The sequence below is a fragment of the Micropterus salmoides genome, unplaced genomic scaffold, assembly GCF_014851395.1.
Source record: "Micropterus salmoides isolate LMB-PRFRI ecotype aquatic unplaced genomic scaffold, ASM1485139v1 Ms_hic_scaffold_14, whole genome shotgun sequence".
Lineage (NCBI taxonomy): Eukaryota > Metazoa > Chordata > Actinopteri > Centrarchiformes > Centrarchidae > Micropterus > Micropterus salmoides.
In genome coordinates this window covers 13724742-13751320 of record NW_024040485.1, presented here as the reverse complement: position 1 = coordinate 13751320, position 26579 = coordinate 13724742, and the positions used below count along the sequence as shown (strand labels likewise).

General features: G+C 39.5%; 1 protein-coding gene across 1 annotated transcript; it reads right to left on the bottom strand.

Annotated features, from left to right (window-relative positions):
* Window positions 1-4725: 4725 nt before the first annotated feature.
* On the bottom strand, window positions 4726-19248 carry wnt3a (wingless-type MMTV integration site family, member 3A). Its single transcript, XM_038717808.1, has 4 exons — window positions 18840-19248; window positions 13633-13874; window positions 7618-7883; window positions 4726-7524 (listed from the first exon to the last, which is right to left on the bottom strand). Exons 1-4 carry the CDS (start codon window positions 18959-18961, stop codon window positions 7045-7047), a joined length of 1110 nt encoding a protein of 369 aa, XP_038573736.1. The 5' UTR covers window positions 18962-19248; the 3' UTR covers window positions 4726-7044.
* Window positions 19249-26579: the final 7331 nt, after the last annotated feature.

Genomic DNA, 26579 nt, shown 5'->3' with positions numbered 1-26579 from the left:
TGAGAAAGAGCTAATTCATATTAGTGAAATTGACTGAAACTGCATCTGGAAATGCATACATACTCATCCTACCAGCTGAACTGCTTTGAACTACAGAGAGGTGGCTAAAGAGTGATCATGTCTGCCTCCCACTGCAACCCCAGCCCACATTCACCTAGAGGATGACACCCTGTCAACCTCGAGGCCTGGCACCCCACCACCACTACACCCACTACCAGACCACATCTTGCAAGAGCATAACATAACAGAGGCCTCCCTGAAAAACTCCCATCTCTTCCTTAAACTGAAGCAGACAGAGCAGACAGTGTAATTATCAAATGCATATACATACATGTGCACACACACACACCTTTAGACTGTGTAATGCATTAGTATGTCTCCCATATCACCTCCCCTCCTTGTTATCTCCCCTGTTTGAATAATGTTCTCTTGTAAGTACAGAGGTGGCAAAATTCCTTTGCTGGCTTCAACAATACAAACGGGCACTTCAAAAGGGGATAAGGCTGCTTTACAGGTGTCACATCTCTTCTGATGCTGGTTGTCCTCTTTAGAAATCTTGCAGATAACCCATCATCCTCATTCAAGGCAGGTGACATACTTCGCACGTTCCCCTCCCTGGCTATAAAAGAGAAAACATAATGCCATGATTGCTACAGATGTTAAGGTGTTTTAACACAGCCATTAGAGAAAGGCTTGTGTTTGTATCAGTGCATAGAGTTCTCTGTAGAAGATAATTTTGTCTGTCTACTGTGTCTAATGTTTATCCAAAAGTGGTAAAAAGGTGATTAGTATTGTGTGATAAACAACACATTGGTGAATCTTAAGTTAGAATTTAGTGGCTGAAGTGTTGGATGAAGGTGTGAGTGCTGTCAGGATCTATTTATTTAGAAAATGGAAGTGAGAAATATTATCACTTACAGGCCATACAAAAACAGGAATGATAAGGCAAAATAATGTCATTCTGAGGCGGATTAGTTTGTAATATTTTATTTTGGGAGTCAAATACAGTAACCACATGCAGTTTCTCATATTAGACTGTGGCAGTATACCATGCAATATTCATACAACAAAAATTATTTTACTTTTAATAATCTTTCGATCTGGATGGTTCCAATGTGTTGAATGTGTTAAACACATGTAGGGGAGAGCAGGGGCCAAAGTACCATTTTTCAGAAAAACCTGATTTTAAAAGATTATGTTGTAGACAGTGACATATTTTTGCTGTAGTCACTAACTCACAGGTGTGGTCTATCAATATCAGGTGGTATTTTGTACAAATGTAGAATGACTTCTGTATAATTTCACTTTAAATGACCCCATCAGTTGGGTCGAAAGTAACACAACTAGATGTTTTGTGTTTCCCTTGTTCTTATTAAATACACGTGACTATAACCTTGTTAATATGTAACTGCAAATGTATTTTGTCCTTTATCTTTGCAAAAAATTTATAAATTACATTTTCATTTTATTTATTATCTATAAAGTAACCCAATCCTATACTTATACTCAAAATGTTTTTTATTGGCAATGTCAAACCATTTTTTAAAAAAATTCTTCAACAATATGAACAATATTACAATGAATATTCATAACATAAATATAAATTCTCAAAATAATGCAAAAATAGTCATGTTTTTATCCAGCTGTTTTTATACTTAATTCCAAAATGTGCATGAAAAAATCTGGCTGAGTCAGACCTCTGTCTGTCTTTCTGACCCTCACTCTTGGCATAATCTGTTGGTATAATATAACATAAACATGTTTCAAAACATGCTGCAACACAGAGAAAGTCACCACTTTAGCAGCGGGACAAAAGAAACACTTGTCACTGTAGCGGGCTGAAAGTAACACTTGTTATTTATATATATTTGGCAGCTCCATCAAGGGTTGCGTGCTGAAGGTGCTGTCACAGCTTGGACTGCAAATGCAGTCAGGGCTCTGAGAAAATCGCTTTGTTACTTTCGTCCCGTCTTACTTTCGCCCCGGTTTACCCCTACTGAATCCAAGGGAGTCATCTCATTTCACACAGAAGAACATATAGACATCAAAAGACTGGCTTCAAAGTTAGTTACATAATGAAATGCCCACACACTGCCCTCTTCCCCTCTGTAGCCCAGTTTTGGCCCGTCACCTTTGGTGTGCATGACCTATAGCCTAAACAAGAAGAGCTTTGAGAATCGCATTCTTTAAAGCCACAATTCTTTGCTCAAACACATCTCATGTTGAAGTGTTGAGCAACAAACTTTTGACATTCAAACTCAACAAGCTATTATTATTATTATGTAGGTGGTACATATTAGGTATTAATAATCATCCCAGCTTGCATGTTTGTCATCTGTGATTTTTATTTTCGACATCATCAACATCAAAAGGCCTCAGGAAGAGCGAACCAGATGCTGGCTGTAACCAAAGTGTGACTCCCGCGGGAGTATTTGCATCTTGTCATTGGAGTGTGGGCCTTTGCACCACTCCACTGTATATCTGTCACTCCTGTCTGCCCCACACTAACATAGCTTTATTGAAATGCATGCACTGGTCTTTTGTGAATATCAGGGTGAAACTCAGGACATAAAATAAAAAGAGGACACTGATTGCAATTAGGGCCCATTGTCTCCCTTTTATATGGTTATTTGGTGGTACCTCTGGCAGTCTGGTCGCGTCAAAGTTCTCACAGTCAGGATGCCATCTCTTTCACTGGAGCCGCCACAGTCTCCTCTGGCAACTATCTGCTAACAATGTTCATCTCACTTGGGTGACAAAGCTGCTAGGTGGGTCTGGCTAAAGGGAAGGGCCCATTTCCTTAAGCCAAAAGACAGCGTGGCTGCAGGGCTGGAGTTTCTGTCCATCCTGTGATCTGTTTCATGTTTTGTACTTGTTTTCTCCCATTCGATGGTGTGAAAAGTGTCAAAGGTCGAGGTGTGGAATGAGACACCGACAGCCTCCTGGTCACTAAACCAAACCTGAACCTGGCTGGCTCCCAGGAGTTCATACACAACGGAGTCTTCAGCAAGTCCTAGTTCATTTCCCATCATGAGGCAGGGTTTAAATGCCATAGCATTTTTCATGAATATCTAGGAATACAAGTACACCAAAGTAATGAATTTTAGTTGCAGGACTAACTGTGAAAAAACGGCTTTGAGTATAGTTTGATGTGGGGGTGGGCAGACTAATGAATCCACATGAATGAGAACGGAAAGGTATCACTTTTTGTGGTGCTTCCTCTCTGGAGGGGGTGTGTATCCATCTTTCTGTGAGATAATGGGGTTAGATAGCAGTGAGACCTGGCCTCTGCTGGTGACATTGTTGCAGGGCTCAAAGACTATCAGGGGTCCAGCGGCTGAGCCGGAGCACCAGTGGGCTCTATTCACATCCAAACCTAATCTATCTTGAGATCAGGTCTTTCTCTTCTATAAAGCTCCATCTATTTTTAAACTCTCATCACTGAGTTGTCCCCCCCGCCTCCAGGTCATTATTGTTTCTCCAAAAAGCACAGTCGGCTTCTGCAGTCTCTCAAAGGAATCAAAATATTAGTCCAGCTTTATTTTCTTCTTCTTTGTCCTAAGACAAATCCGTAGCTCATATTTGGGCACTATGACCTAAATCTGTAAGTCTTCATGACTGCCAACTTGTCCATATTCCAAGTGTGTGACTGTTTAGATTTCTTTTTTCATTAAGAAATCAATGGCCGACATCTGTATTATCTGTGGTAGATTGCAATAGCATATTTACGGTATCAGGAAGTCTTGCAGCTTATTCAGACGCCCTTTGATATTTAACATGATAACTACAACTCATGTGTGCCAACTACAAGCTTACCTCCAAGATTCTCACTGAAAAGGGTTCAGAGTCAGTAGAGCAGTCTTGCTTCTGTTTGCAAACAGTAATACTGTGACAGATATCTTATTTAAATTATTTCTGACTTGCCATCACCTGAACCTACACGTCCCTCAATTCAACATAATTTGTGAAATGTAACATAGGAAAGCATTTCTTATTTTCTTACTGAATGTGGAAAGATATTGTGGCAATCAAAATATAGATTTTAGAAGTTGCATGATTGTGATATGAAATGCTATGGTTTATATTAAAGACGCAGTAAAAGCAAATTCTAAATCTCTCACACTGCAAGAAATGCACATGTTTGCAAGACACTGTGTGATGTGAACATCAAACCAATTATGCTCCAGCACTTACTATTATTACTCACTATACATACTATTATTACTCATTGCTAAAATTATTATATCAGTTTGGGTGCTCCTGGATAAATCATCTTTGGGATCTCCCTTTCATTACCACAGCATGTTGTCATTACTTTACACCCATTTTTAAAGCTTTTTTCCCCTTCAAAATAAGAGCAAGCTATAACACAAACGTTTGATTAAAAATGTCTGAATTTGAGTCTGTGTTGCTTAAAAGAGCTGGATTTCATTTTTCAAGGCACCTGATGGCTTAATACCCAGGATAATGTTACTTATTTATTTCACAATGTGCTATCATCTTCAGATTCAAGTGCTGCATTTATACACACATGTTATTTGTATGATATAAGTGACTGTGTCCCAGAGCCTTCTCCCACGTCAATCCCCATTGGTCAATGGGCACTGGTCATTGATCCGTCTTTGGATGTAGTCATTTGTTGGCATTCATGATTCATAAAAATCAACAAAATAATGTAATACATGTAAAGTTCATAGATAATAGAACACCGGTTTGGTTGTTTATGTTGCTTTATTTTGGTGTTACAGAGTTAACTTTAGAAATCTACTACAGGCAGTAGGACGAACGATACCTGTGTGCAGTCAGTGAAAAAACAGAGATGAGGTAAAAAGGCTACAGTGTTACAACACTGTTTTTAAAAAATGTATTTCTGCAAATATATACTTTTACTTACTAATATGTACATAGAATGAAATAAATAATTATAAAAAACATCCAATTTTAGAAGTCCATAAAAACGCAAAAACCTAGTTTGTACAAAACTTTGGATTTAAAGAAAAATTAGAACATAATCAAATTTTCCACACAAGCAATCAGTCACATATGAAGTGTACAGTAATAAACGCAAGATTGGAGATCTGTACCAATAATGGTTGCTGTGTAGTTAATTAAGATGACTTAAAATGTGAAACTGGTTATGGCTGCTCGTTAATATTTTCAGTCAGGAAAAAAAATAATCATGGGAGGGCAATTTTGATTAAAGTCTGAGAACAATACATGCCTGAGACATAGCATTACATTGGCTGTAAACATTCATTCATCAGTGACCTTACACATCTCTCCATAGTCGAGGCTATCAGTGAAACGGCACGCACATATTTTCATAAACATTATGTTACTTGTCTAGACATCATGTCTCAGCTTTCAGTAGTTTTTCACTTTCCAAATAAATAAATACTGTTTTGTATTTCTTCTGAAATTGAAGGAGAGCAGCATGACATCATTTTGACTACGAAACCATAGGCAACTAAAATAACATAAACTCTATTTTGGTCTATTTGGTTAAAATGGGAATTACTGTATGCAAGAATTAGTCAAAACTTCACATTTTTTCCAAACTACATATAATAGATTTCTTTCACAGAAAGAATCAATACATGTAAGAATATACATATAACACAAATAGACAGAGACATACTTTATGTAAGGACCTAAACGCACACACAAACACACTCACATATTATCTTTACTTAGCAGCATTAAAATAAGGGAAGAATTGATATTTTCAGTGATGCTGCTTGTTGTTAAATTTGGGGTACAAGAAGCCACAGCTGAGAATCATCACATGCACAGGTTTTGGTCATCATTTTACAACAACTAATTGTACTGCATTATACAGAGCTTTGTTTGCGGTTTGTTTGCCATTTGTGTTTTATTTTACCAGGGAGTACAGAATTTACCTCTATGTAATCAAATATCAAAATAAAACAATATTATATGCATGTAAATGAAACAAAATATAGTGGGACTATCCCATTTATAAATAACAGTTATTCCCACACCCTGCCACACGAGACATTGCTAATACTGATAAAAACAAGGAGAACATGCTTCATATTTCTCAATGGGACACAAGTGCTGACCTTTCATATTTATTTACAGCTCTCTGACCACATCAGACTTACATGGGGGTTTCTTTTCTTGTCTTTGGTCATAACTCTCGATGTTGTTCAAAGCATTGTTACTCTTAAGAAAAAGCTTCCAGAGTTTTCAGGTGTTTAAGGAAATGCACAGACTGTGTATACTCTTGTTTTGCATGATGTCCAGTTGGTGTGGGTCATATCTACTCTGAAGATAAAATTAGTAATTTAAAGCAGATATTAACTCGCTAGCTTAAGAATGTAGAGAATATGTAAACACACTGCAGCATAATTAACTACATTCACTCAGGTGCAAGTGCATGCTTACCCAAACATCAGTAATATATTAACACTACAAAAAAAAAAAAAAACTCATTCACATCATAATGTTAGTTTTCAGACATACACACACATACTTGTTGAGGGGGAGAATGCAAGCCATTGAGTGTCTGATCATGTAAATTACTCATAAATGTTGCCACCTTTTGTGGCAAAAACAAGTGGTGATTAAACATTGAAGAAATAAACATTTTCATTTTTTGTCCCATAGAGCATTGGCAGTGCTGTACTATTCTCAAAAAAGGTAACTACTTGGAAACACATATCACCAATATGATGTTTGTCAATTAGCCGACAGTTCTCCTTTCCTACGTCAATACATGAAAACTCTTTCGTCATCGCTAGAGATATCAACATTGTTGTCATTATCACCATCATCACGGTTCATACGGATGATGCTTTGTGATGCTAAAATCTACTCAACTGTTTCAGATGATTAAGGCGGAGACTGGCTCTTTTCAGCATCACAGCATCAAACACAAGGCTTTCGTGTCTGCCATTAGAGTCCATGGACAGCTCAGACAGCTGCTCAGTCTCTCATGTCTTAAAGATAAGTTGCTGTATTTGTTCTTCTGCCTACTGACGTCTTTGAATTTTGGTGGGAAAAGACAAGATCCAGATTGTCTTATTTGCAAGTGTGCACATCGTAGACTCTCACACACTCCTGACAGCTGACGTAGCAGCACCAGTGGAAAATACAGTGACACTTCTCCTTTCTCTTCTCAGTCCTGGTGTTGTGACCTCTGCCGCAGCAGAGGAGGTCGCATCCGTCTATGCCATGAGACGTCAGGTTGCAGATGCGATCACGGGTGCCAAAGGAGCCAGTCTCAGGATTGGGGTCACAGAAATTGGGTGAGCTTTCATAATAAACCAGGTCTCGCTCTGTGGGGGGTTTGAAGTAGTTGTACTTGGGTCTCAGGGTCTCCACCCATCCACGGGACTCCTTATGTTTCTCCACCACCATCTCTGATGCGCTGTCATACTTATCCTTCATGTAGTCACCAATAACTCGAAAGTCAGGCTGAGACCACCAGCATGTCTTGACCTCGCAGCTGCCCGAGAGCCCATGGCACTTACACTTCAGGAACATGTTTTCATTGAGGGACTAAGGATGAAAAGATCATCATGTTAATTAAACATCTGATAGCAGAAAAACTTCTACAACACAATCAGCAAAATTAGCTTTTAGAAAACTCACCATTCTTCCTGCCTCATTGTTATGGCGGTTCATGGCTGAGCGTGCATCAGGGCGATTCTCTCTCGCGTCAGCAAACTCCCGGGACACCATGCTCCCAAACTCCACGTCCTCGCTGCAACCACCCCACTTCCATCCCTCACCAGGGGGGCCCTTGTGGCGTGTGTCACATCCGCAGATGGTGGCTGAGCCCTCAGCGCAGGCACGGGTCACTGCAAATGCTACTCCCGCCGAGGCAATAGCATGAACAAATGCTGACTCTCGAGTGGCTGGAACGAGAAGTTCAGATATCTGTAAGACATAGAACATTGGAAATATACTCGGAGGCAACATCCTGCAGAGAAACACCTCTGCAGAACTGAACAATCATGGATTGTCACATGAGTAATGACTTCTTAAAGTTAATGATTATTTTCAGGATTTAATTTATAGAAACATTGTTATATGGATAGCTGCTTGTGTTCAGTCTTGTATGACTGCATAGGCAAATATTTCTCAACCCAAGCCAACAAGACACCATCAAAGAAACTATACATACTGAAGAGGCCACTACTATTGTTGGCTAGATGTGTTTAGGTGGTATCGACCAAGGTGTACCAATGTGTGGGTTCATTCAGCCCAGACATCAATAGTCCTGTCTTTGAACAAGGCCAGCAAGGCCTCTAAGTCTCTGTCTGACATAGCTAACTGATGACTCAGAGGGATCAGGATCTTCCAGAGAGATGAGAGGAAGAGACGGGTCTGACAGGCCTATAATTAAGAGACTCAATTAAGCTTTTGAAAGGTTAGGAAATGGCCTCACACTGCAGGGACAAATCATAGGCACAACATAAAGATGGGAGTGTAGTGTCCAGATATGTAATTCTGAACAACACTTCCCTGTTACAGAAGAGAGGACATTGTTTGTTTAAGCATTCCCTGCTTTAACAGAACTCATTATGACAGGGAGGTTGCCTTGAATATGAACACTTGCATGGTCTTGCACAATCACAGGGAAAGAGACAGAGACAACAAGATAAAGAAAGTGGAAACACCAGGTGTAAACATGAAATGAACAAAGTAAAGAAATGGAAAGAGATGGTTAAAGATAAATGGTGAAATGTGGGATTGTGTGTGCATGTCTATGTGTATGAGATAGATAAAGAGGCAGTGAAGGCTTCTGTCTAAAGAACAAGAACGACAGACGCACATAAAGAAAAGAAACAAGGGAGGAGTATGAAGTTAAAGGGAGTAGGAGCTCCTCCCTTACAGCAGGTTCCAACCAGTTTGAGGACTAAAGGGCATTAGAAACAATGACGCAAGAGAAGGTCTACCGGCATCCTCCACCACCCACTTCAAACTACTATTGTATGCACACAAGGTTACTAATGTTCACAATACATCTCCTTCCTGGAGACCCTCTTACTGCATCCACCACAGATCGTTTCACTTGGATATTGTATTTTTTTCAATCAAGGTAGCTGAAGGCTGTATCTAAAACCGATGCATAATCTAAAACCGAGAACGCATATCATGTTTTTGAGTGAGTTGAAGTGTATGTCCAAGGTGTTAGGCCTAGATCCATCTGAAATGTCATGGTATTTATAAAATGGATTATATTTAAGGTGCTGATGTGGGATTCTGTAATAAAATTGGGCAAAATCTTCTAACTAATTTGAACCATTTGAACCAAGATTTGGATGTCAGTTTAGTTAGATTCCCTTCTGCTATACAAGGATGCATCATCAGCATAGAAATATAATTAAATTTATTGCGTCACAGAATGTTGATTTTTATTCATGAAAAGTGTGAAGAAATGTGGACCTCTAACTGAAACCTGGGGAACTCCTTTGGAAATGGCTGGCAATGATGCTGCAGAGCACAAGGAGGTGGCGGAGTTAAAATGGGAGAGGAAAAGGGGATTATCTTGGGATAAAATGAGCAAAGAAGGATCAGAGCAAATTAAATAAGTCCTGGATGAGCAAACCTAGGTCTCTACGGTCACAGGCTTCGTGTGACAGCCCCACACTTTTTAATAATAAAAAAAAAAGGGTCTTGATTTCCAAATTCAGGGAATATGAACTACCCAACAAAGTGTAGTTCTTTACATTACATGATCATTCAAGCACGAAACTGCGTAACATATCTATGCCAAGATTTATGCTATTAGCAAACCTATTCCTTTGAGTTGATTAAATCTGTTGTTATTTTCTATAAATGTTTAACACGTGCAAATACGGAACACAGACGGTTTAAGAGGACATTATTATTCTCTATATACTCCTCAACCCCACATTTTGAACATGGTGCCAATTCCGAGGCACATTCTTAACCTGTTGTGTGGTTGAGGCATTTACACTTTGTATCAAAAAGCCAACAAAAGTAATACTTTTAGAACATATTTTGAACTATTATTGAGATCCTCTGTGTGTGCTTCAACAATTATTATCACACTACTACTTATGTATTATGCTTGGTGTTTCATATAACATTCTGGGCTATATTCACCTGTAATAGCATTTACTCCACCTTGAAACACCAGCTCTTGAATTAGTTGTCCAGCTTTTCTTGCTTTTATGACCAGTTTATGGTACTTCAGGACACTTTTACTCCGACAGTGCTCCTCCACCAAACTTTGCCAGAGCCTGGCAGGCCAAGTGGTCCCTACAACCTGCTGGGGGGTTGAATCCCCTATTGTGCTGCCACTGTCACGCTGTGTTAGTCCCACAATGGCCCCAGATATTTTATATGAAATTTGCCCTGGCCAGTGATTAGTGGGGACCAAGTTAAGTCATAGCAACAGAGAACTATGCATTGGCTGGACCCCGCTTGTCGGCAGACGGGGAAATCCCTATTCAAATGGTTTAATAAAACAATCTAAAGGGCGTGTGAATGGGGAAAAGCACTTTTTCTCCTGCTTAATCTCATGGTTGCGAAGATATTGTGCTCTGAGCAGTGCTCAGCAGGGAGTGGGGCTAAGGTCCCCCCATCAACTCCATTTACCACACCCCTTCTTTCTTTCTTGCCCAGAGTTAATGATATACTGGTGTGCTAGCTTCCCTCCCCCAGCAAGGAGAGACATACGTCTCATGAAAAGCAAAGACCTCTTAGCTCATCCTAAATAGTTACACTTTCTCATCCTCAGGTCACAGGTCATAACCCACATCCCCTGACCTTTTTCCAGTTAGTTTAAACGGGACTTAATGATTTAGGTTAATTTATTAGCAGGATTTCCTGGTATACAGAGTTTGAGCAAGGCGGAGGTACCTACAGGGAATGAAGGTTAGGTAGGTCAGAGCTACAGCAGTAAACGTCAAGAAACTTTTCACTCACTTCCACATGCTTTAAATATTAAGTAATACTTTCCTATGAACCACATTTGAATTTAATGGTTTCAAGTAGAATAGTGATGGTGCATGTCTATACCTGTGTGGCTGGCAACACCTGCTAAATTTTGTGTCCACTTTTTGTAGCAAGGTTGCCCTTACTAATTCTATCATATGACTCCTAAACTGGAGCCTGATTATACCCATATAGTAGGTAGGTGTTCTGTAAATACCAAGAATGCCGAAACAGTCCTGGGATAGGCTCTGCCGACTAAGAACACCTGCGCTGTTTTCTATTACCTTTCATCAAAGGTAGATTCCAGCAGTGCATGTTTTGACACTTTAGTTAATGTAAATTAATGAGTGCTGACGCAGACATAGCCTGGAGGTTGGGGTGTGGAGTGAGAGAGAAACATAGACAGAGGATCAGGCCACGTGTAAGGGAGAGAGATCATGCACCTAGTCCATTTTAAAGGCAGGGGTAACTTAACTCCTGTGTTTTGGCACATGAGGTTGGGTGTGAGTATGTGTGACAATGTGCATTTAGACTGATGAATGTTTGTGTGTGGTCATGCCAATTTATTATCACAATTGGCATGTTTGTGCATATTAATTTGAAAGGAGGTTGTATAAGTGATTAAAGCATTTTTTTCACAAGAAGAAACTATACAATGTTTTCTTTTCAGTCTTCTATTCTTTTAGCTGTGGTCTCAACTCAATTCACAAAATTGCCTTTTCTCCTTAATGGTCCATGTCTTTCATTCTTCTAGTGCTCTGCTTAATCCACCTCTGTAAAACAAACTTCTAATGTCCTCTGTGAAGGTGAAGAGGACATGGGCAGTGATGGGCTATCTGATAGGAACTAAACCTCTGAAGTCTATAAAGGCGCCTACTCTTCCTTTCAGAGCCGGCCCCAAAAAAGGCCGGAGGAAACCAACACATAACAGTTTCAATCGCAGACAAACAGACACCAGTGAGGACAATGGCCCTGTTGCACGGACAAACACCAGCATCAATCAAATCCAATGAAATGGAAGCCCTCTCCTACTAAGCCCTATCAAAGGGCTGTGAGCCCCTGAGTCACTCTCCTTGGTCTCTGACAAAGGCACTTAATCCAGCCACTTTGACCTCTCACATTATTAAGGGCCTCGGTGACCTTAATCCAATCAAAATGATTCACTAAAGCCCAGTAGCTGCCTCATCTTTCCACCCAGTACCCCTGAAATTTAGGCCTGGGAAGGGAGACAATGCGAGAGATGTGGTGGCATTTTGCACCACAATAGCGCTCAGATGGGGAACCCCTATCGTTAGCCACCTACTTGAGCTCAAGCCTCTATCAACTAGCTCAGGAGTTTATTAATAAAAGCAATTTCCCTGACTCACCTCCAAACCCCTGTGTTTGCATCAATCTTCTGCAAACTAGGTGACAGGTTTAGATCCTCATTTTGGAGTTAGCCAGAAGCAACACAGACAGAAAAAACCACACACAAGTGTCCTGGGACACTGTATTATAAAAAGCATCTTAAAGCAATGCAACATTTGCTTCCTTCCCAGGTGGTGAGCTCATCAATACCAGTGTCATATCTATCCGTTAAATATGAAGCTTAGTTTAGCACAAAGACTGGAAACAGCTAGCCTAGCCATTTTAAACAAAGTACCCAACTTCTTTGAATTATGATGATGATATGCTTTATAAGTGATTTTTTTCCTTCAGATTGTGTATTGTAAAGTGGGGATTTCTGCAGTCTGATCCCACGATTAGACCAGAATGGACATATTCCTAAGACATATTCATAAGTCCTAATACATCACATAATCTTATGGGAACAATATATTGTGGAAAACTCCAGAACTCAGTTTAGAGTGTTTTGTAAGGCACTTCAGAGGATTGTACAGCAGAACAATCACAGGGGATTCCCTCCTAAAGAAAACTCCAACAAGACAGAACTCACTCATCTTAATTGTGTACATTATTTCATGCATATAGGCTGCTCAGAGCTTGTTCAGTCTGAAGTCTATTTAAACAAGGATTTGAATGAGCATAATGAATGATGCATGCAGGGCGTGCAGCTTTTCTAATGCAAATAGAAGACGGAGAGAATGTAGAATTGATAATGGAAGAGTTAATCATCATAGAAATACAATAAGTCACTTTTTGTTTTAGTATTAGTTTTTTTTACAGATGGTTTGAAGAATTAAGAACTTCTAAGAACGTAAGAGAGGGTATCACGCCCAGAAACCTAGAAACATAATTTGGGGGCAGTTGTAATGTTACATACAGTCAAGCATTATACTTTCCTTCCAACAATAATCTTTACATAAAACTTTGGTTGTACATGAAGTAACTAGGCCTATTGATCCACCTTTTCCTGTAGAATAAATGTGCTCTCACGTTTGGCACATGTTTCCTGGTAATGCAGACTTTTGACAGCCCCTTAACTCTGGCCTGTTCGGATAAATAGCATTATAGGAAATGCTACCAAGCCACTGGTTTTGTCTGACAGTTCAAAAGCTGGTGATAGGTTTGGGTTTATGTTAATTGAAAATGAGCCAAATAAACAGAGATGGAGCCAAATTACAACACCGGGGAGTGTTGAAACATGAATATTGTCGACCTGTGCTTGAGGTACCCTGACAGTTTTTTTTGCACAAAGAAATTGTGTTCCAGAAAGCACACTGCACATCTTATTAAAATCCACATTAATGTGTTTACCTTTATCTAACACTGGCCCAAAAATGGCAAGATTGTCATTGACCGTGGTGCAGTTCCAGCGTCGGCCTCTGAACTGGTGCTGGCACTCCTGGATGCCAATCTTCACCCCCTCAGCCACACTGGGCATGATTTCCACGTAGTTCCGGCAGAAACGCAGCTGCTTGGGCACCAGACCTGGGATACTGCCACAGAGGATAGGCTGAGTGCCCAGTGACGAGTACTGGTGACCCACTGCTAGTGACCTACAAGGAGAGAGGAAGTTGCATTGTCAGTGCATTTTCATTACTGCATCTTATCAGCCTGCCTGTGGCTTTATCTATTGATTTAACACGAGTGTCAAGTGGGAGACTAATTTCCCTCTACAGTTGCAGTGTAATTTTACGTCTGAATGTGTTTGATTGTGTGTTTATTTGCTGTACCAGATGCTAACATTAGGCTTCCATCCTTTATCCCCTTAACTACCCTCTCTGCAGACACCTGGCCTTTGTGTGTATTGAAATTGTAGCCCTGCCACCGCAGAATCAGGCAATGTTTCTGTCTAAGATAATAAATCCACAATGTATCTAGAGGTCTTCATAGACCTTAAGCTGACAACTTGGAAAACTACACCTTGTTATTAACTGTCCGCACACTTAACAGGCCCTCAGCTTAGTGTAATAAGAGTGCAAACCCTACATTGAAACTTCAGAGAGTGTATTAAGTGTAACACAGTGCCCAGCCTCCCCTTTTCCTTTGAGGAAGGTATTCTGGGATACGACAAGTGCAAACTTGGTTCACTGATTACATCTCTCTGTCTCACTCCCTTTACTGCTTTCTCTCTGTCTTTCTGTCTTTATTTTGTGTCCTCTCAATTAGGACTTTCAGTAACTATATAATCATAGAAATGGGATATCCATTGTATCATTGTGTAGGATGTAATTTAGCCAATTTTAAGAAACATTTTGCTGTACTGTGTTTTAGATAAAGTGTTTGATTTGCAAGTTAAGCTCTTTATTACAGGACGTATATAAATTTTGTGTGAACATTATTTTTTCTGCATGACCCGCTGACCTGAGCTGTTCCATTTTTATTGAAATGCCCCCTAAATCAATATTTTGACGACATGATTATTTAATAACAGAGTTCTTATTATCTTTGGCAAATGCCCTGCAGAGTAGCTACAAAGTAGCTTGTTGGCAATCCAGACAGGTCTTCATTTCAAGTCAACTGTCCAGACTCTGGCAGCAGACAATCGGCTGATTCTCCCGAGAGTGATATGGGCTTGATAACAGTTATTGTGGCTTTTCCACAAAGGCAGAGCCAGAGCAGGTGTGCAGTCTTTTGCAGCTCAGTTAGCTCACTGTGTGTTGACCTGTTCACTGTTGTTCACGGACTAATCGCTGATCACAACAAGATTACCCAAACTCCTGACACTGGCCTCAGGCTGCTTTCTTTAAAAACTAGCCGAATGGCCGCTGGCTGATGACTTTTGATGGCAGCCAACATTTTGACCTTGAATACCTCAATCATATCTTTGAAATTTGAAATTTAAAGGCAGATTTCATTTTCGACATTACACTTCAACATTGTCTGTCAGGTGTCAAGGTGTGTGTAAGCCATCAGATGACCTGGCGAGTAAACCAATGTTCCCGCAAGCAAATGTCAAAGTTATGTGTCACGCTGGTTTTAACAGAATTTCTCACCTAATTTCTACAGACTAGACCGCTCAAGTTAATCATAAATGAGACACCCAGTAAGCGAGCAATGGCAAGTTGAAAATGACCCCGAGAGGAAATCACATTTGTCTGCAGTTTGTCTGCAACATCCATCAGTAAACAAGGGCACTCCTATTACAAGCTGACCTCTCTTTGGCCCTTGTCAGTCCATATACCCTGAAGCACATCATTCCCAGCAGAAACCTGAGTCCACATCCCAAACTGGTGCAGACTTCCCTCTTCGCCTCTATCACGCACAACAAACAGACCTGAAACTCTAAGAAAACCATGCACAACAATTCATCTTTTAAGTGCTGCATTTTTTACAAGTAGTAGTCTCTTGTGAGTCCAGTCTTGAACCACCTCTTCTTCCTTTTCATCTACAGAGAAATAATGTAGGGTCTCTGAAGTTTCCATTGCATTTTCATCATCATCGCTAGTGAATGAGCTATATCTCAACAGCAGGAAATAGTGCAGAACAAAGGTCAGATTAGCTCTAATCAAGGCAGGAACGACAGCTGAAAAACTCTGGATTCGTCATTTGATTTGTTCTTCCAGAGTTTCATTTTACTCATCAGGACTATACCTGCCGGGGTCTTTTTGCATGCATTTCTGCCAGGTCATCTTCCTGAACAGTGTCACACAAAACCCTCATGAGTTAATGTGCTTAAGCTGCTCCACTCGTGCGTGTCTCTGTGTCTGTCTCAGTGGAGCTGAGTAATCCATGCCACCTCTTCCTGTGTTAGGAAATGGCCTAAGAGAAGGGGCAGGGCATGTTCCACCAGGGATGATTTATGATTTTTTTTAAGGAGCTATTGCATGAAGAACAGTGCTGTTGGATACAAGGTATAACAAATATATCTATATATTTAAACATAAGTGCTGGTGTGGTCTGGATTAAAAGCGTCTATTGAGTTCCCACGCTTTCCTTTTTTCATCCTCACACCAGATGCCCTCCAAAGAAAATGGTGGTCAGTATAATTGATTAAGAAACACACGATCAGTAATGCTGTTAAGGTTTGTGTTATCAAAAATGAAAATTGTTACAAACAAACACTTAAGCAAAACGTATATCACATTAAATTTTTGCCTCTGTTCAGACTTTCCCCCTCTCATCAAAGTGTATCCAGCGCAGGTTTAATGCATATTTCAGCAAGCCCAAGCAGGGTACCTTAGAATTACCACTTTACTCGTGGGCCCTGGGGCCTTGGAGCCGACTTTGACATCAAGAGAATATGTTTGGGAAAAGGAATGTGCGGCAAGCTTTCACCTCCAGGTATTTATCTTCTAAGGTGGGGTGGACCAGGGAAGGGGGTGGTGGGGTGGCGGGTGCAGCCAGGCTATGTCACGGCAGGTCGAGAACAGAAAGACATGAACCTGTCTTAGTGCATATCCCTATCCCCAGAGACTCCAGTGGGACAGACGCTGAGTGTGATGCAGCTCCGATGGCCACTTGAAACCAAGTTCAACCTTGAGGTCTGTCAGCAAAACATCACAGGTTGCTTTTCACAGAAGTGATGGCTCTTCTTATAACTGACATGCTGTTTGAAAATGGACAGACAATGCAGGCGTATTGAGCGCAACCCAAAAGGAACCACGTTATTTGACTTTGGATGAGTTGCCACGAAACAAAAAATACATCAGCAGTCTTGTATGAAAAAAAGTATTAGGTCAAGAACGTTCAACTCGAGGTGACTTTGCGTGCTATTTCTGAAATCAAACATTGTTTGTATTGGTAGGAGTGATACAGCAAACTTGCTCCCGTTATGTTTACTTGCCACTCTTTTTGCTTCTGTAGTTCCACTCGTCAATCAAACACCTGACCCACCCTCCAAAATCACAGCATCAACACAGGAGTTAGTTCTTGACTTGCTGCAGTGCTTTTGTTAGGACAGAATGGAAACCTGCCTTCAATTGTGCCATACATGACTGGCTCCACAAAAAAAAGGCTCTTATCGAGACTCAAATTCAAAGCCTTTCCTCGGAAGTGTGCACGAGTGTGTCAATCAGCAGAGCTGAAACATGGCACTAACAAAAAAGTTCAAAACATGCTCACATGACATGACAAAAACATACTGTTCCAAAAAAATCTACTGAACATCAAGTAAGTTGGAAAATCGTCCATTTTGACTGCATGTACTAACTTTTAGACCCAGGAGTGTACTAATTTGGGTCCGTATTATTTTCCACCTCTCGGTTCAGAGGGCCCACTGTTATATCAGGATTTCCTTCCAGCTGTGCGTGTAATTAGTTTCTCATCGGTATTACCACAGGGGACCCATTAAGGGAAGAAGATTAGGGTACACCCAATATCTAAGCAACCCCAAATATGAAATGATTTATAATGAAACAGACATCATATGCTGATTTAGTGCTAAAAAAGACAACATGTTGTTGATTTGTGTATCTGATGGATCAAGCTTGAACAGTGTGAAACCAGACAAGAGCTTCTCCAGAAGATGAGACAGCCCAATTAATCCAAAAAAATTAAATGAAATCAAGTGAAAAAATAGTGCTAATTAACGTAAGATTCTTAAATAAGAGTAATTATTGGGCTACTGCACCATTCTTTTAAAATCTCATTAGTGCTTCTTGTGTGATTAAAGAGAGAAAGAAAATGGAACAAAGACATCAGTTATTGTCAGTTTGTGAACATTAAATGCTGCAGTTCTCAATGTGAGTTGTCATGTTTTGATTTTGGAGAGGATTTGGAAGGAGAAGAAACAGATGGAAATTAATCAGCTGTGGACTGAGATATATCCATGATATCCATTACAGGAAATGCGGCTACACATCAAACTGTGCTGGATTTGGTTATTAAGTCTTCTGTTATGTCCCAAGTCTGATAAGAAAATTTAAACAATTCAAGTGTTGAAGTGATTATTCTCATACCATTACCATAAGTAATATAAATTAGCCTACATAAATAAAAGACTATGCATAAAAACTGTGTATTACATTAAAGCTAAACCCTGGGCAAGATTTCATAGTCTACTCTTTCTGTGCCACTTTGACTCCCCTATACACACACGCGCGCGCACACACACACACTTACATGCACACGAACTTTGCCTTTGCACCTGCTGCAGTCTGAATATGAAAATTGCATCGTTCGTGCTGCAAATGTCGGTGTCCATAGAATTAAAAGACAAACATAGAATTCAGACAGAAAAGTGTTTTCGTCAGTTAGTTATTGGTTCCTACAGGTCTTTTCTGTTCTCTGCTATATAGATTTTAAATTAAAAGCAAAATTTACTCATGTGTTTTTAATTGCATTACACTAGTCTAGTTTTGAAGCTATCCTTTGCACCTCTGGTAGTATTAAATACGTCTCAAAATCAAGCTGGAACAACTTTACCATCAGAGCACCTAAATGTACCGCTGCTGTCAGACACGAAATTAGAAATAGGCTACAACCACTCAAACTGACACAGGAACGGATCATCGGATACTTCTCAAATAAATAAAAAAAGAGTCGACACATGTTCTGGATATCATGAAAATAAAACTTACCACCAGATGGGATAACTTGCCATGACATGCGTAAGCACACAGAGCAACAGGAAACATCCAAGGTATATCATCCTTAAAGTTTCGCAAAACTTCTCCAGTGGAAAGCCTACATGCGCGCTCATGCGCGCACTGAGATTTGAAGTGAAGAAAAAATAAAACAATGAAAAAAGATTCTGCACTGATCGATTATTATTTCTATGCTTCTAAAATAAGTAGGGAGATTCTATCTTTCGCGACTACCCGTGACAGCACTCTGGAGCCAAATATTAAAAGTTAAAAGCAGCTTGCTTTTTTTAGGACCCAATCAGCAGGTATTGCCAAAGGGGGAATTCTGCTGATATGTTCCCTCTATTGCCTAGTCAGGCAGTTTGAACTCAGACGAGCTCAAGAACGAGCTAATTTTAAGATGTGTTTTAGTGCTCATAGAGAATTGACCGCATTAGCATGCAGTGTGTGTGATATATAATGTTGTTTAAAGGAGAGAGGGAGGGTCTGAGGGGTTTTAAATAGACATCGGAACCCCTGTGGATTGCGTAGCTATAACAACCTGTCCGGATTTCACTCCCTGGCTTGAAGCTTCTAAAATGCAGAAATAAATATGTGTGAATTGCTTGAGACCACTATTAAGGTCTCCAGGCCTTTATTTGTGCCTGTATGCCATGAATGTAAAATTAGTTGAGTTAAGTTGAGAAGTTTTTCCTACGGACTGATGGATTCACAATGACCTGAATAAAACTAAATCTCTGGGGCCTATTAGATTTTTCCAAAGAAGATCCCCAATTAGGCATTTTGGCCAATTTTTGCATTTATTTATCCTTTAATATGTCAAATGAAAACTCAAATGTTTTGTTTCCGTCACTACACTGTATGTTCTTTGATATGATGCTCTGATGTTGTAAAATTACAAAAACAGTGTTGTTAATGTTCTTGTCATCAGAAAATTAGAAGTAGGCTATCCTGGGTGTGTGCAAAAGGGCCATATTTGAGCATTAATTAAACGGAAACGGTTTTTCTCAAATTGCATTAGCCTACTTTAGTTCACAGCTTTGAAACCCCAACTTTAAAGCTGCCCGCATGACAAGCTGCTTATTCCAACGAAAATATTCGATAATATTGGCCGCACCACTGAGTTTAAATGGCACACTGTCTGTTTCCCTTTCTCAATGTCAAGTGGCTGTTGATAGCTGATCGGTCTCTCCATTTACAGCCACTGATGCTTATCTGATGATTAAAAAAAAGTCCTGGTTGTGCAACATCAGTGACTAACAGGGTTGTAGGCTATAGAGGTAACAAGAAGACTAAAATTAATGCAAAGAATTTAATCAGTTGAATTGTCGCCCTTTTTTGAAAACTGAACATTTTCACCGTTATTTTCACATTTTTTGTAGGCTATGAATTACTAATAATGATGATGATAGTAATTATTTAACATTATAAAAACGTCTATCAAGTCAAGCCTATTGTTGTTCATGAAATGTTATCATTTAATAGTTGATGACAAACAGCTCCAGCAATTAGCCAAATGGTGGACTGTGTATTTTGTTTGACAGCTGTAACCAAATTCTATAGCTAATATGACAACCAGAAACGAATTAGATAGCCTAAGGATTTTTTGTCAAATATCTTGCCTTAGGCCCATGTATTGCTCCGATTTAACTCTTCAGGGAGCGTTTGGGTTTAACTTTACTTGACCTGTTGGAGTTAATTTGTACATCTTCATCTAGGCCTGGATGTATAATCATGAAATAGGCTAACTGAATACAAAGCTGTTTATTTAGGCTACATTTTACAGAGTCTATTTTATAATATCCAAACTAAGAGGAAATGTATCACCTCGACAGTGTTAGATGTGCGGATAACTAATTATCCCTGATTCTTTCCATTGACTCGTCATTTAGTCATACAACATTTATCCAGTCAAACCGGTCATTATTCATCCAGAAAGTGTTGATATAAACATTAGGCTACTGACTCGCCTGGAGGAGGGAAAACATGGTAGGCTATACACATCTTACAGCCTCCGCAGGCAGCAGGAACACCGGAGAAGGCAGGATGTATAGCGCCATCTAGTGGAATTTATTATACACTGTAACCCTGGCAAAGACTAATGAAACTCCTTGGTGACACACCAGACGGAAGCAGGCCACATACAATCACTGCTTTTCACATCCAGTGGTGGAAAATAACTAAGCACATTCCTTCAAGCTCTGTACTTAGGTACAATTTTCATGTACTTGTCCTGAGTATTTCCACTTTCTGCTACTTTATACCTTTTTGTCACATTTCAAAAGTAAATGTTTTACTTTTTGCTTGATTGTATTTTTTGACAGCTATATCTACTTTGCAGTTTTTACATAAAATAACTCATAATCACTTTATAAGATATGATGCAATGCTTCAGATTAAACTGACCAACATTATATAAAGTAGTTAAGAGTAGATCAGCTTTAACATTAAAATGCTGCTTACAGGTCCATCAATAATAATAACCGAATCGAAAGTAACATCTAATAATATAATTTTGACAAAGGCAATTTTGCTGCAAAATGAGCACATTTTCTGTGAAAATATTTGTTGTGTGCTTTTACTTTAGTGGAAATGTTATTCCAATACTTGTAATAGAGTATTTTTCCACTGTGCTACTTTTAAGTGTAACCCTAACACTTCTTTCACCACTGCTCACTGTCTTCCTGAATGGCTGTTGATTAATATTACTCTGATAAGGATCTATTCCACCAAAATTAGACTCAACTGTCCAGTGATTAAAGGGATTGTTACTGAAACAATTGAAGTAATCTAAATAATAGTGCAATCATAATAAATTCTAAAAGTTATAAATTATATACATAATAAATATTGATAAATATTTTTATTTATGTTCAGATATTTATTTATAAATATTCTAGATATTCTATATAATATAGATATAAAAAAGGGTAGGGTCATTCTGTTATTTTTCTTTCTTTGTATACATAAAATAGTTAGACCAGACTTCATAAAACTTCTCTTGGTAATTACGTCATTGCGATCAAAAGTTTAACCATGATAATAATTCTAATCATCATCAAGTAAATATTTGTTCTGTATGACACTTTCACTCAAAGTATAGTAAATAACTGGAGAGCTACACAGAGGAGCTGGAGGGTTTGGGCAGCTGCAGAGGGGGAACTCTGGAAGTCAGAGCAGCTATGAACAGAACCTTTTCTTCTCCCCAGTAGCTGTCAGCACTGGCACAGAGTCCAAGTCAGCGACGGTGTTAAATGCAAGAGAAAAATGCTTCTAGCAACTGAATGTAGATCAGACAGTGAAATAGATTTAATAAGTGCTTAAATGTGTGACTTCTACATACCCTGAAAAAAATCCATCAAGTTAGAAGTGACCGCCTAGTGAATCTATTCAGCTAATTTCATCTCCATCAACACGTTACACACACCAACTCTGTGTCTGCAGTCCATCCATTCAGGGTTTTCCCCAAGCAAACAGAAAGACATCATGGCACCTGTGTGTGCCCACGGTGACCTCACTGTGACGGTGATGTAATTTAGCAAAGTGCTGCTAGTGGCGAGTCATGTCCGACAAGTGAGTCTTGTCATTTCTCTGCATCATAGGCCTCAGTCAGGCTCCCTCTGTTTGACATAACACAGCTACACCAACACCATGCAATATGAAAATATTGAACTAATCACATTTTCATTACTTCACTTAGTTTTCCATGAATATTTTCCTGATGTGCCATGAAGCTGTTAATTCTCATGTGTGCATTCAAGTGTCTTAATAAGATGCAACATAAAGAAAATAGGATTAAACCACAGCTTCTGCACAGTAACTCTTTCTTTGTTGTGCACAAATGGGACAGCACCACTAGATGTCAGCATTGTAATGGAATTGGACTATTTATTTTCACTGCTGAGCTTTGGGAAAGAAATCTTAACTGGAAGCACATGTGGTCTATACATAGTGTTGATATAATTTTCAAAGCATTGTTATTTGTATAGCACTTGAAATGAACTTCAATAACAGAGTAGATTCACAGTACTTTAATGAAGCAAGGTAATGCTGGTAATGCATTTAAAAAACATTAAAAAATAAAAAATGAAGAGGTTTTTAGAGGCAGGCTTAGTAAATCTCATATAGAGATTATAACTCTCTAGAAAGGAGCCCAGTGATCAAAATGTTTGATCAGCTTTGGATGCTGTTTAGTTCAAGCAAACGTGAAAGAAAACTAAAACATAGTCATTGTCAACCTAGCTCAACATCCCTCAGAATTTACTGTTCAATTGAATCTGTTCTGCTGCTAAATGCTCTTTTTTTTGTGGATGATCATCAAAAACAAACACCGATGTTCAATATGAGACAGAGGGAAGATGACTAAAAGCAGACCAACTACTTTTCCTTGTGTAATTCTGTTTGATTTACAAGCTTTTCAAGGGAGAAGAGGGTAGAGTTGTGCCTCAATAAGCTGTGACACACCCCACGAGCTCACACCTGGAAACATCTCATCACTTTCCCTTGTACTTCTCTGTTGGTCTCCAGACATGGAAAACAAAGCAAAGGGTCTGCCTCTGCTTTGACTTAATCTTCAGGATGGGCATTGCCACAGGCGTTGACGTCCCTATCTCGCCTGCTTGACTCTTGGCAATACAGGGTTTAAAAAGGCTTCTGATAAGAGAATTCATGGGAGACTACTTCTAAATCTTAATGTAAACGGTCTTTGTAGTCTCTGAGGTCAGATTTGTTGCTTTTGAGATTGGAACACAGCTACAGATGTCATTTATTGTACTGTATGTTTGCTGAGCATGAGGATGTACTAAATGAAATGAAAACCTGGAACAAACAAGTGCAGATGCTTCCATACATAGGTCACTGAGTGGTTTGATGAATTATAAAAATGTGTGAATGTGAATCACACACCATTGCCTTCACGGTCACAAGATCTTAGCATTATAGCACCACCAGAAGAACACCAATTAAAGCATGGATAGATTCTACTGATGAGATATTGATGGATATAGAGAGTTGAAGTAATACAATCTGAATGTACCAAAAGCATAAATTCCCATTTCAAAGTGCTTTGCAGATAAGAAAAGAATGATTTTTTTTAAATGCAGGAGGCGATATTGGACAATAGACTTAGCATGACAATCAAAATTATACCTCTTATTAAATGTGATTTCTGCAACGAGGTTTAATGTTTAACGACAGGAACTGTAAATGTGAAGATCTGGATTAAGTGACGAATCAGGACATTTTAATAGTAACTGAGTAGATCTGAGAATCTGCATGAATAGAGATGTGCTGCTTTTGAAATATTTGACCAAAAGGTTGTATGCAGATAGAGAATGAAAGACAGAGGACTAAGCCTTACGGCACTCCATGAGTGAATTGGGTACTGGAAGATATGCAGTTCCTTCTAGCCACACAACTACACTTTCGAAAGATAAAACTCATCTAAAACAGTACAGATTACCTTCCCAATGCTGCCAATGTAAAGTTAAAATCAAGTTGTCATGTGTATCAAAAGATGCAGGAAGATCTAACAGCACTAAAACACATGGCTTCGTTTTAATCCTTGATTTCCTTAATTTGAAAGGATTCACAACTAGTGTCAGCCATTAGAAGCAAATAAATGCACCTGAAGGTCTGTTGCCTGCTGTGTCTCATTTTGTGTGTAACTGAAGTCTTAAACAATCTGTTGTGGGGGCCTTTGGTCACAAGGTTTTTCCTCAGAGGGACTCGGCTAGTTGACTTAGCGCTGAGGTCAGATATTAAGCAAGCTGAAGGATGAAGGCCAGAAAACAAGAAGGGACAACGCAGCTTTAGTTACAGGACCAGCTCTGTGTGTCATATCAGGGTGCAGTGTTTTATATCAACTTCTGAAAGAGTGCGAGACTCCATTTGTCCACGTTTCTGCACTCTCTTTTTCTTCTCTGGTCTTTTCCACACAATGACACTATTTCTTTGGGTCATCCCAGGTCGCAATCAGCTGTGAAGGGAGGCAGCACTGACTGCAGCTGTTCGGCTGGACCCCGTCTTGTTTCATTAACACTAAGTAAAGCAGATCATAACATTCCATCAACACCACCTGCTGGTCAAGAGCACGACCCATTCGCTATACATCTACCATATCGCCTGTCTTCGTACAGCAACCTGTACTTTCCTGGCTCAAACTCTTCACATGTCACTACTTTTACTGTTGAGACTGTGTTGTGTCATTGTAGATGGTTTCTCCAGTCAGACGAAGTGAACCTGGATGAATGGCCGTACTTGTTCAAGGGCAAACAGAAAATTGCGCTTCTGTAAACACCATTCAAGCAGGGTGTTTCAAAGGTTGCTGGGAAACGAAAGAGTGGATCGTATCATGCGGCTTTGGCAATAAAAAACCTAGTAGACTGTGGTTTGATATTAAGGGCAGATATTAATGTCATTGTTTGCAAGATAAGGAAATGTAATTAATGCTTGACTGAGCAAAGCTGTCCGCCGACAATGGGATGGAAATGTAAATAAAATGAGCCAAAAGACGCCATTGGAAAGAAAATGTCTCTTACCAATCTAAAGTTAAGTGTTCAATTTTGGGAAGATCGTGTTTACTACAAACCTTGCATTAAAGGTGTTCCATGTTTCCTCCCACAGTTACACAGCAGCAGCTTAGATGGGCCTACTTAAACACTTTCAAGAATGGACAAGCCGCCACATGCACACATACAATTTGGCTCAAGTGTGTCATAACACTTCACTAGAAAATGTGCATGGACCATAGGTTACATGCCACAAATGAAGCACCAGGATTAACGTTTCTGATAGCAAGGTGCTCCTTTTTTTTTTTTTTACTACTGCTACTGTTTTGGTTTCTGCACACAAGTTAAATCCAGGAGACAGTATTAGCAAAAATTCCGTAATCCTCTAAGCTTTGAGCACACCTTTTTAGTGGTATCTTTTCTTAATTTATTTACTTTCTTGTTGGGAATTGTGAAAGCTTTTTTGCTCATTGCGTTCCCTTAAAAGTTTATTCATTAGCAATATCTGTTTTTCTCTCTGGGATGCAATCAAACCGGCACAGGAGGTTGACAGTGCTTGAACTGAGGTTTCAAAAACAACACCAGCTACCTCTCCAGCCTCAGGGGATGGACTTTTCCTGAATCCTGAATCCTGAGAATTGCTGCACATGGTGCACCCGACGCCTGAAACAGCAGAGCGGCGCAGACGCACCGTCAGCCTCCAAACCTAAGCCACAAATTATGTCTGGTACATGGAAAAGATCATGTGGCCCTGCAGCGGAGTAGGGGTGGTGAGAACGAGGAGTTTGGTGGTAACTGGGTTGGGATTGGACGGATACGATTTACATTCCTCTCCAGGGATGTGATATCAAGACAAGGTCAGACCAAGGCTAATACATAAGACTCTGAGGAAAGGGAGGAGGATTCTAATCTTTACTCAAAGTGACTATTTTATGTAGAATACAACACCAAATTTTATGTTAACTCTGCATGTTGTTCAATGTGATACAATCTGTCTTGTATTGCATTGATTATGTACATATTGCTAGATATCTTTCTTTGTCTCATTTATATGGAAATGCAGCAGATGCCTTGCATAAACTATTTGTCAAAATATATAGTGTAGCCTACACTGAAATGTTTTGAATGCATTTTAGGAGATTGTTCCTTTCAAGGAAATACCTCAAACTCCATCAACATCCCATAGCACATTCCATCTCATTTGAATAGTAGGTACACAGACTAA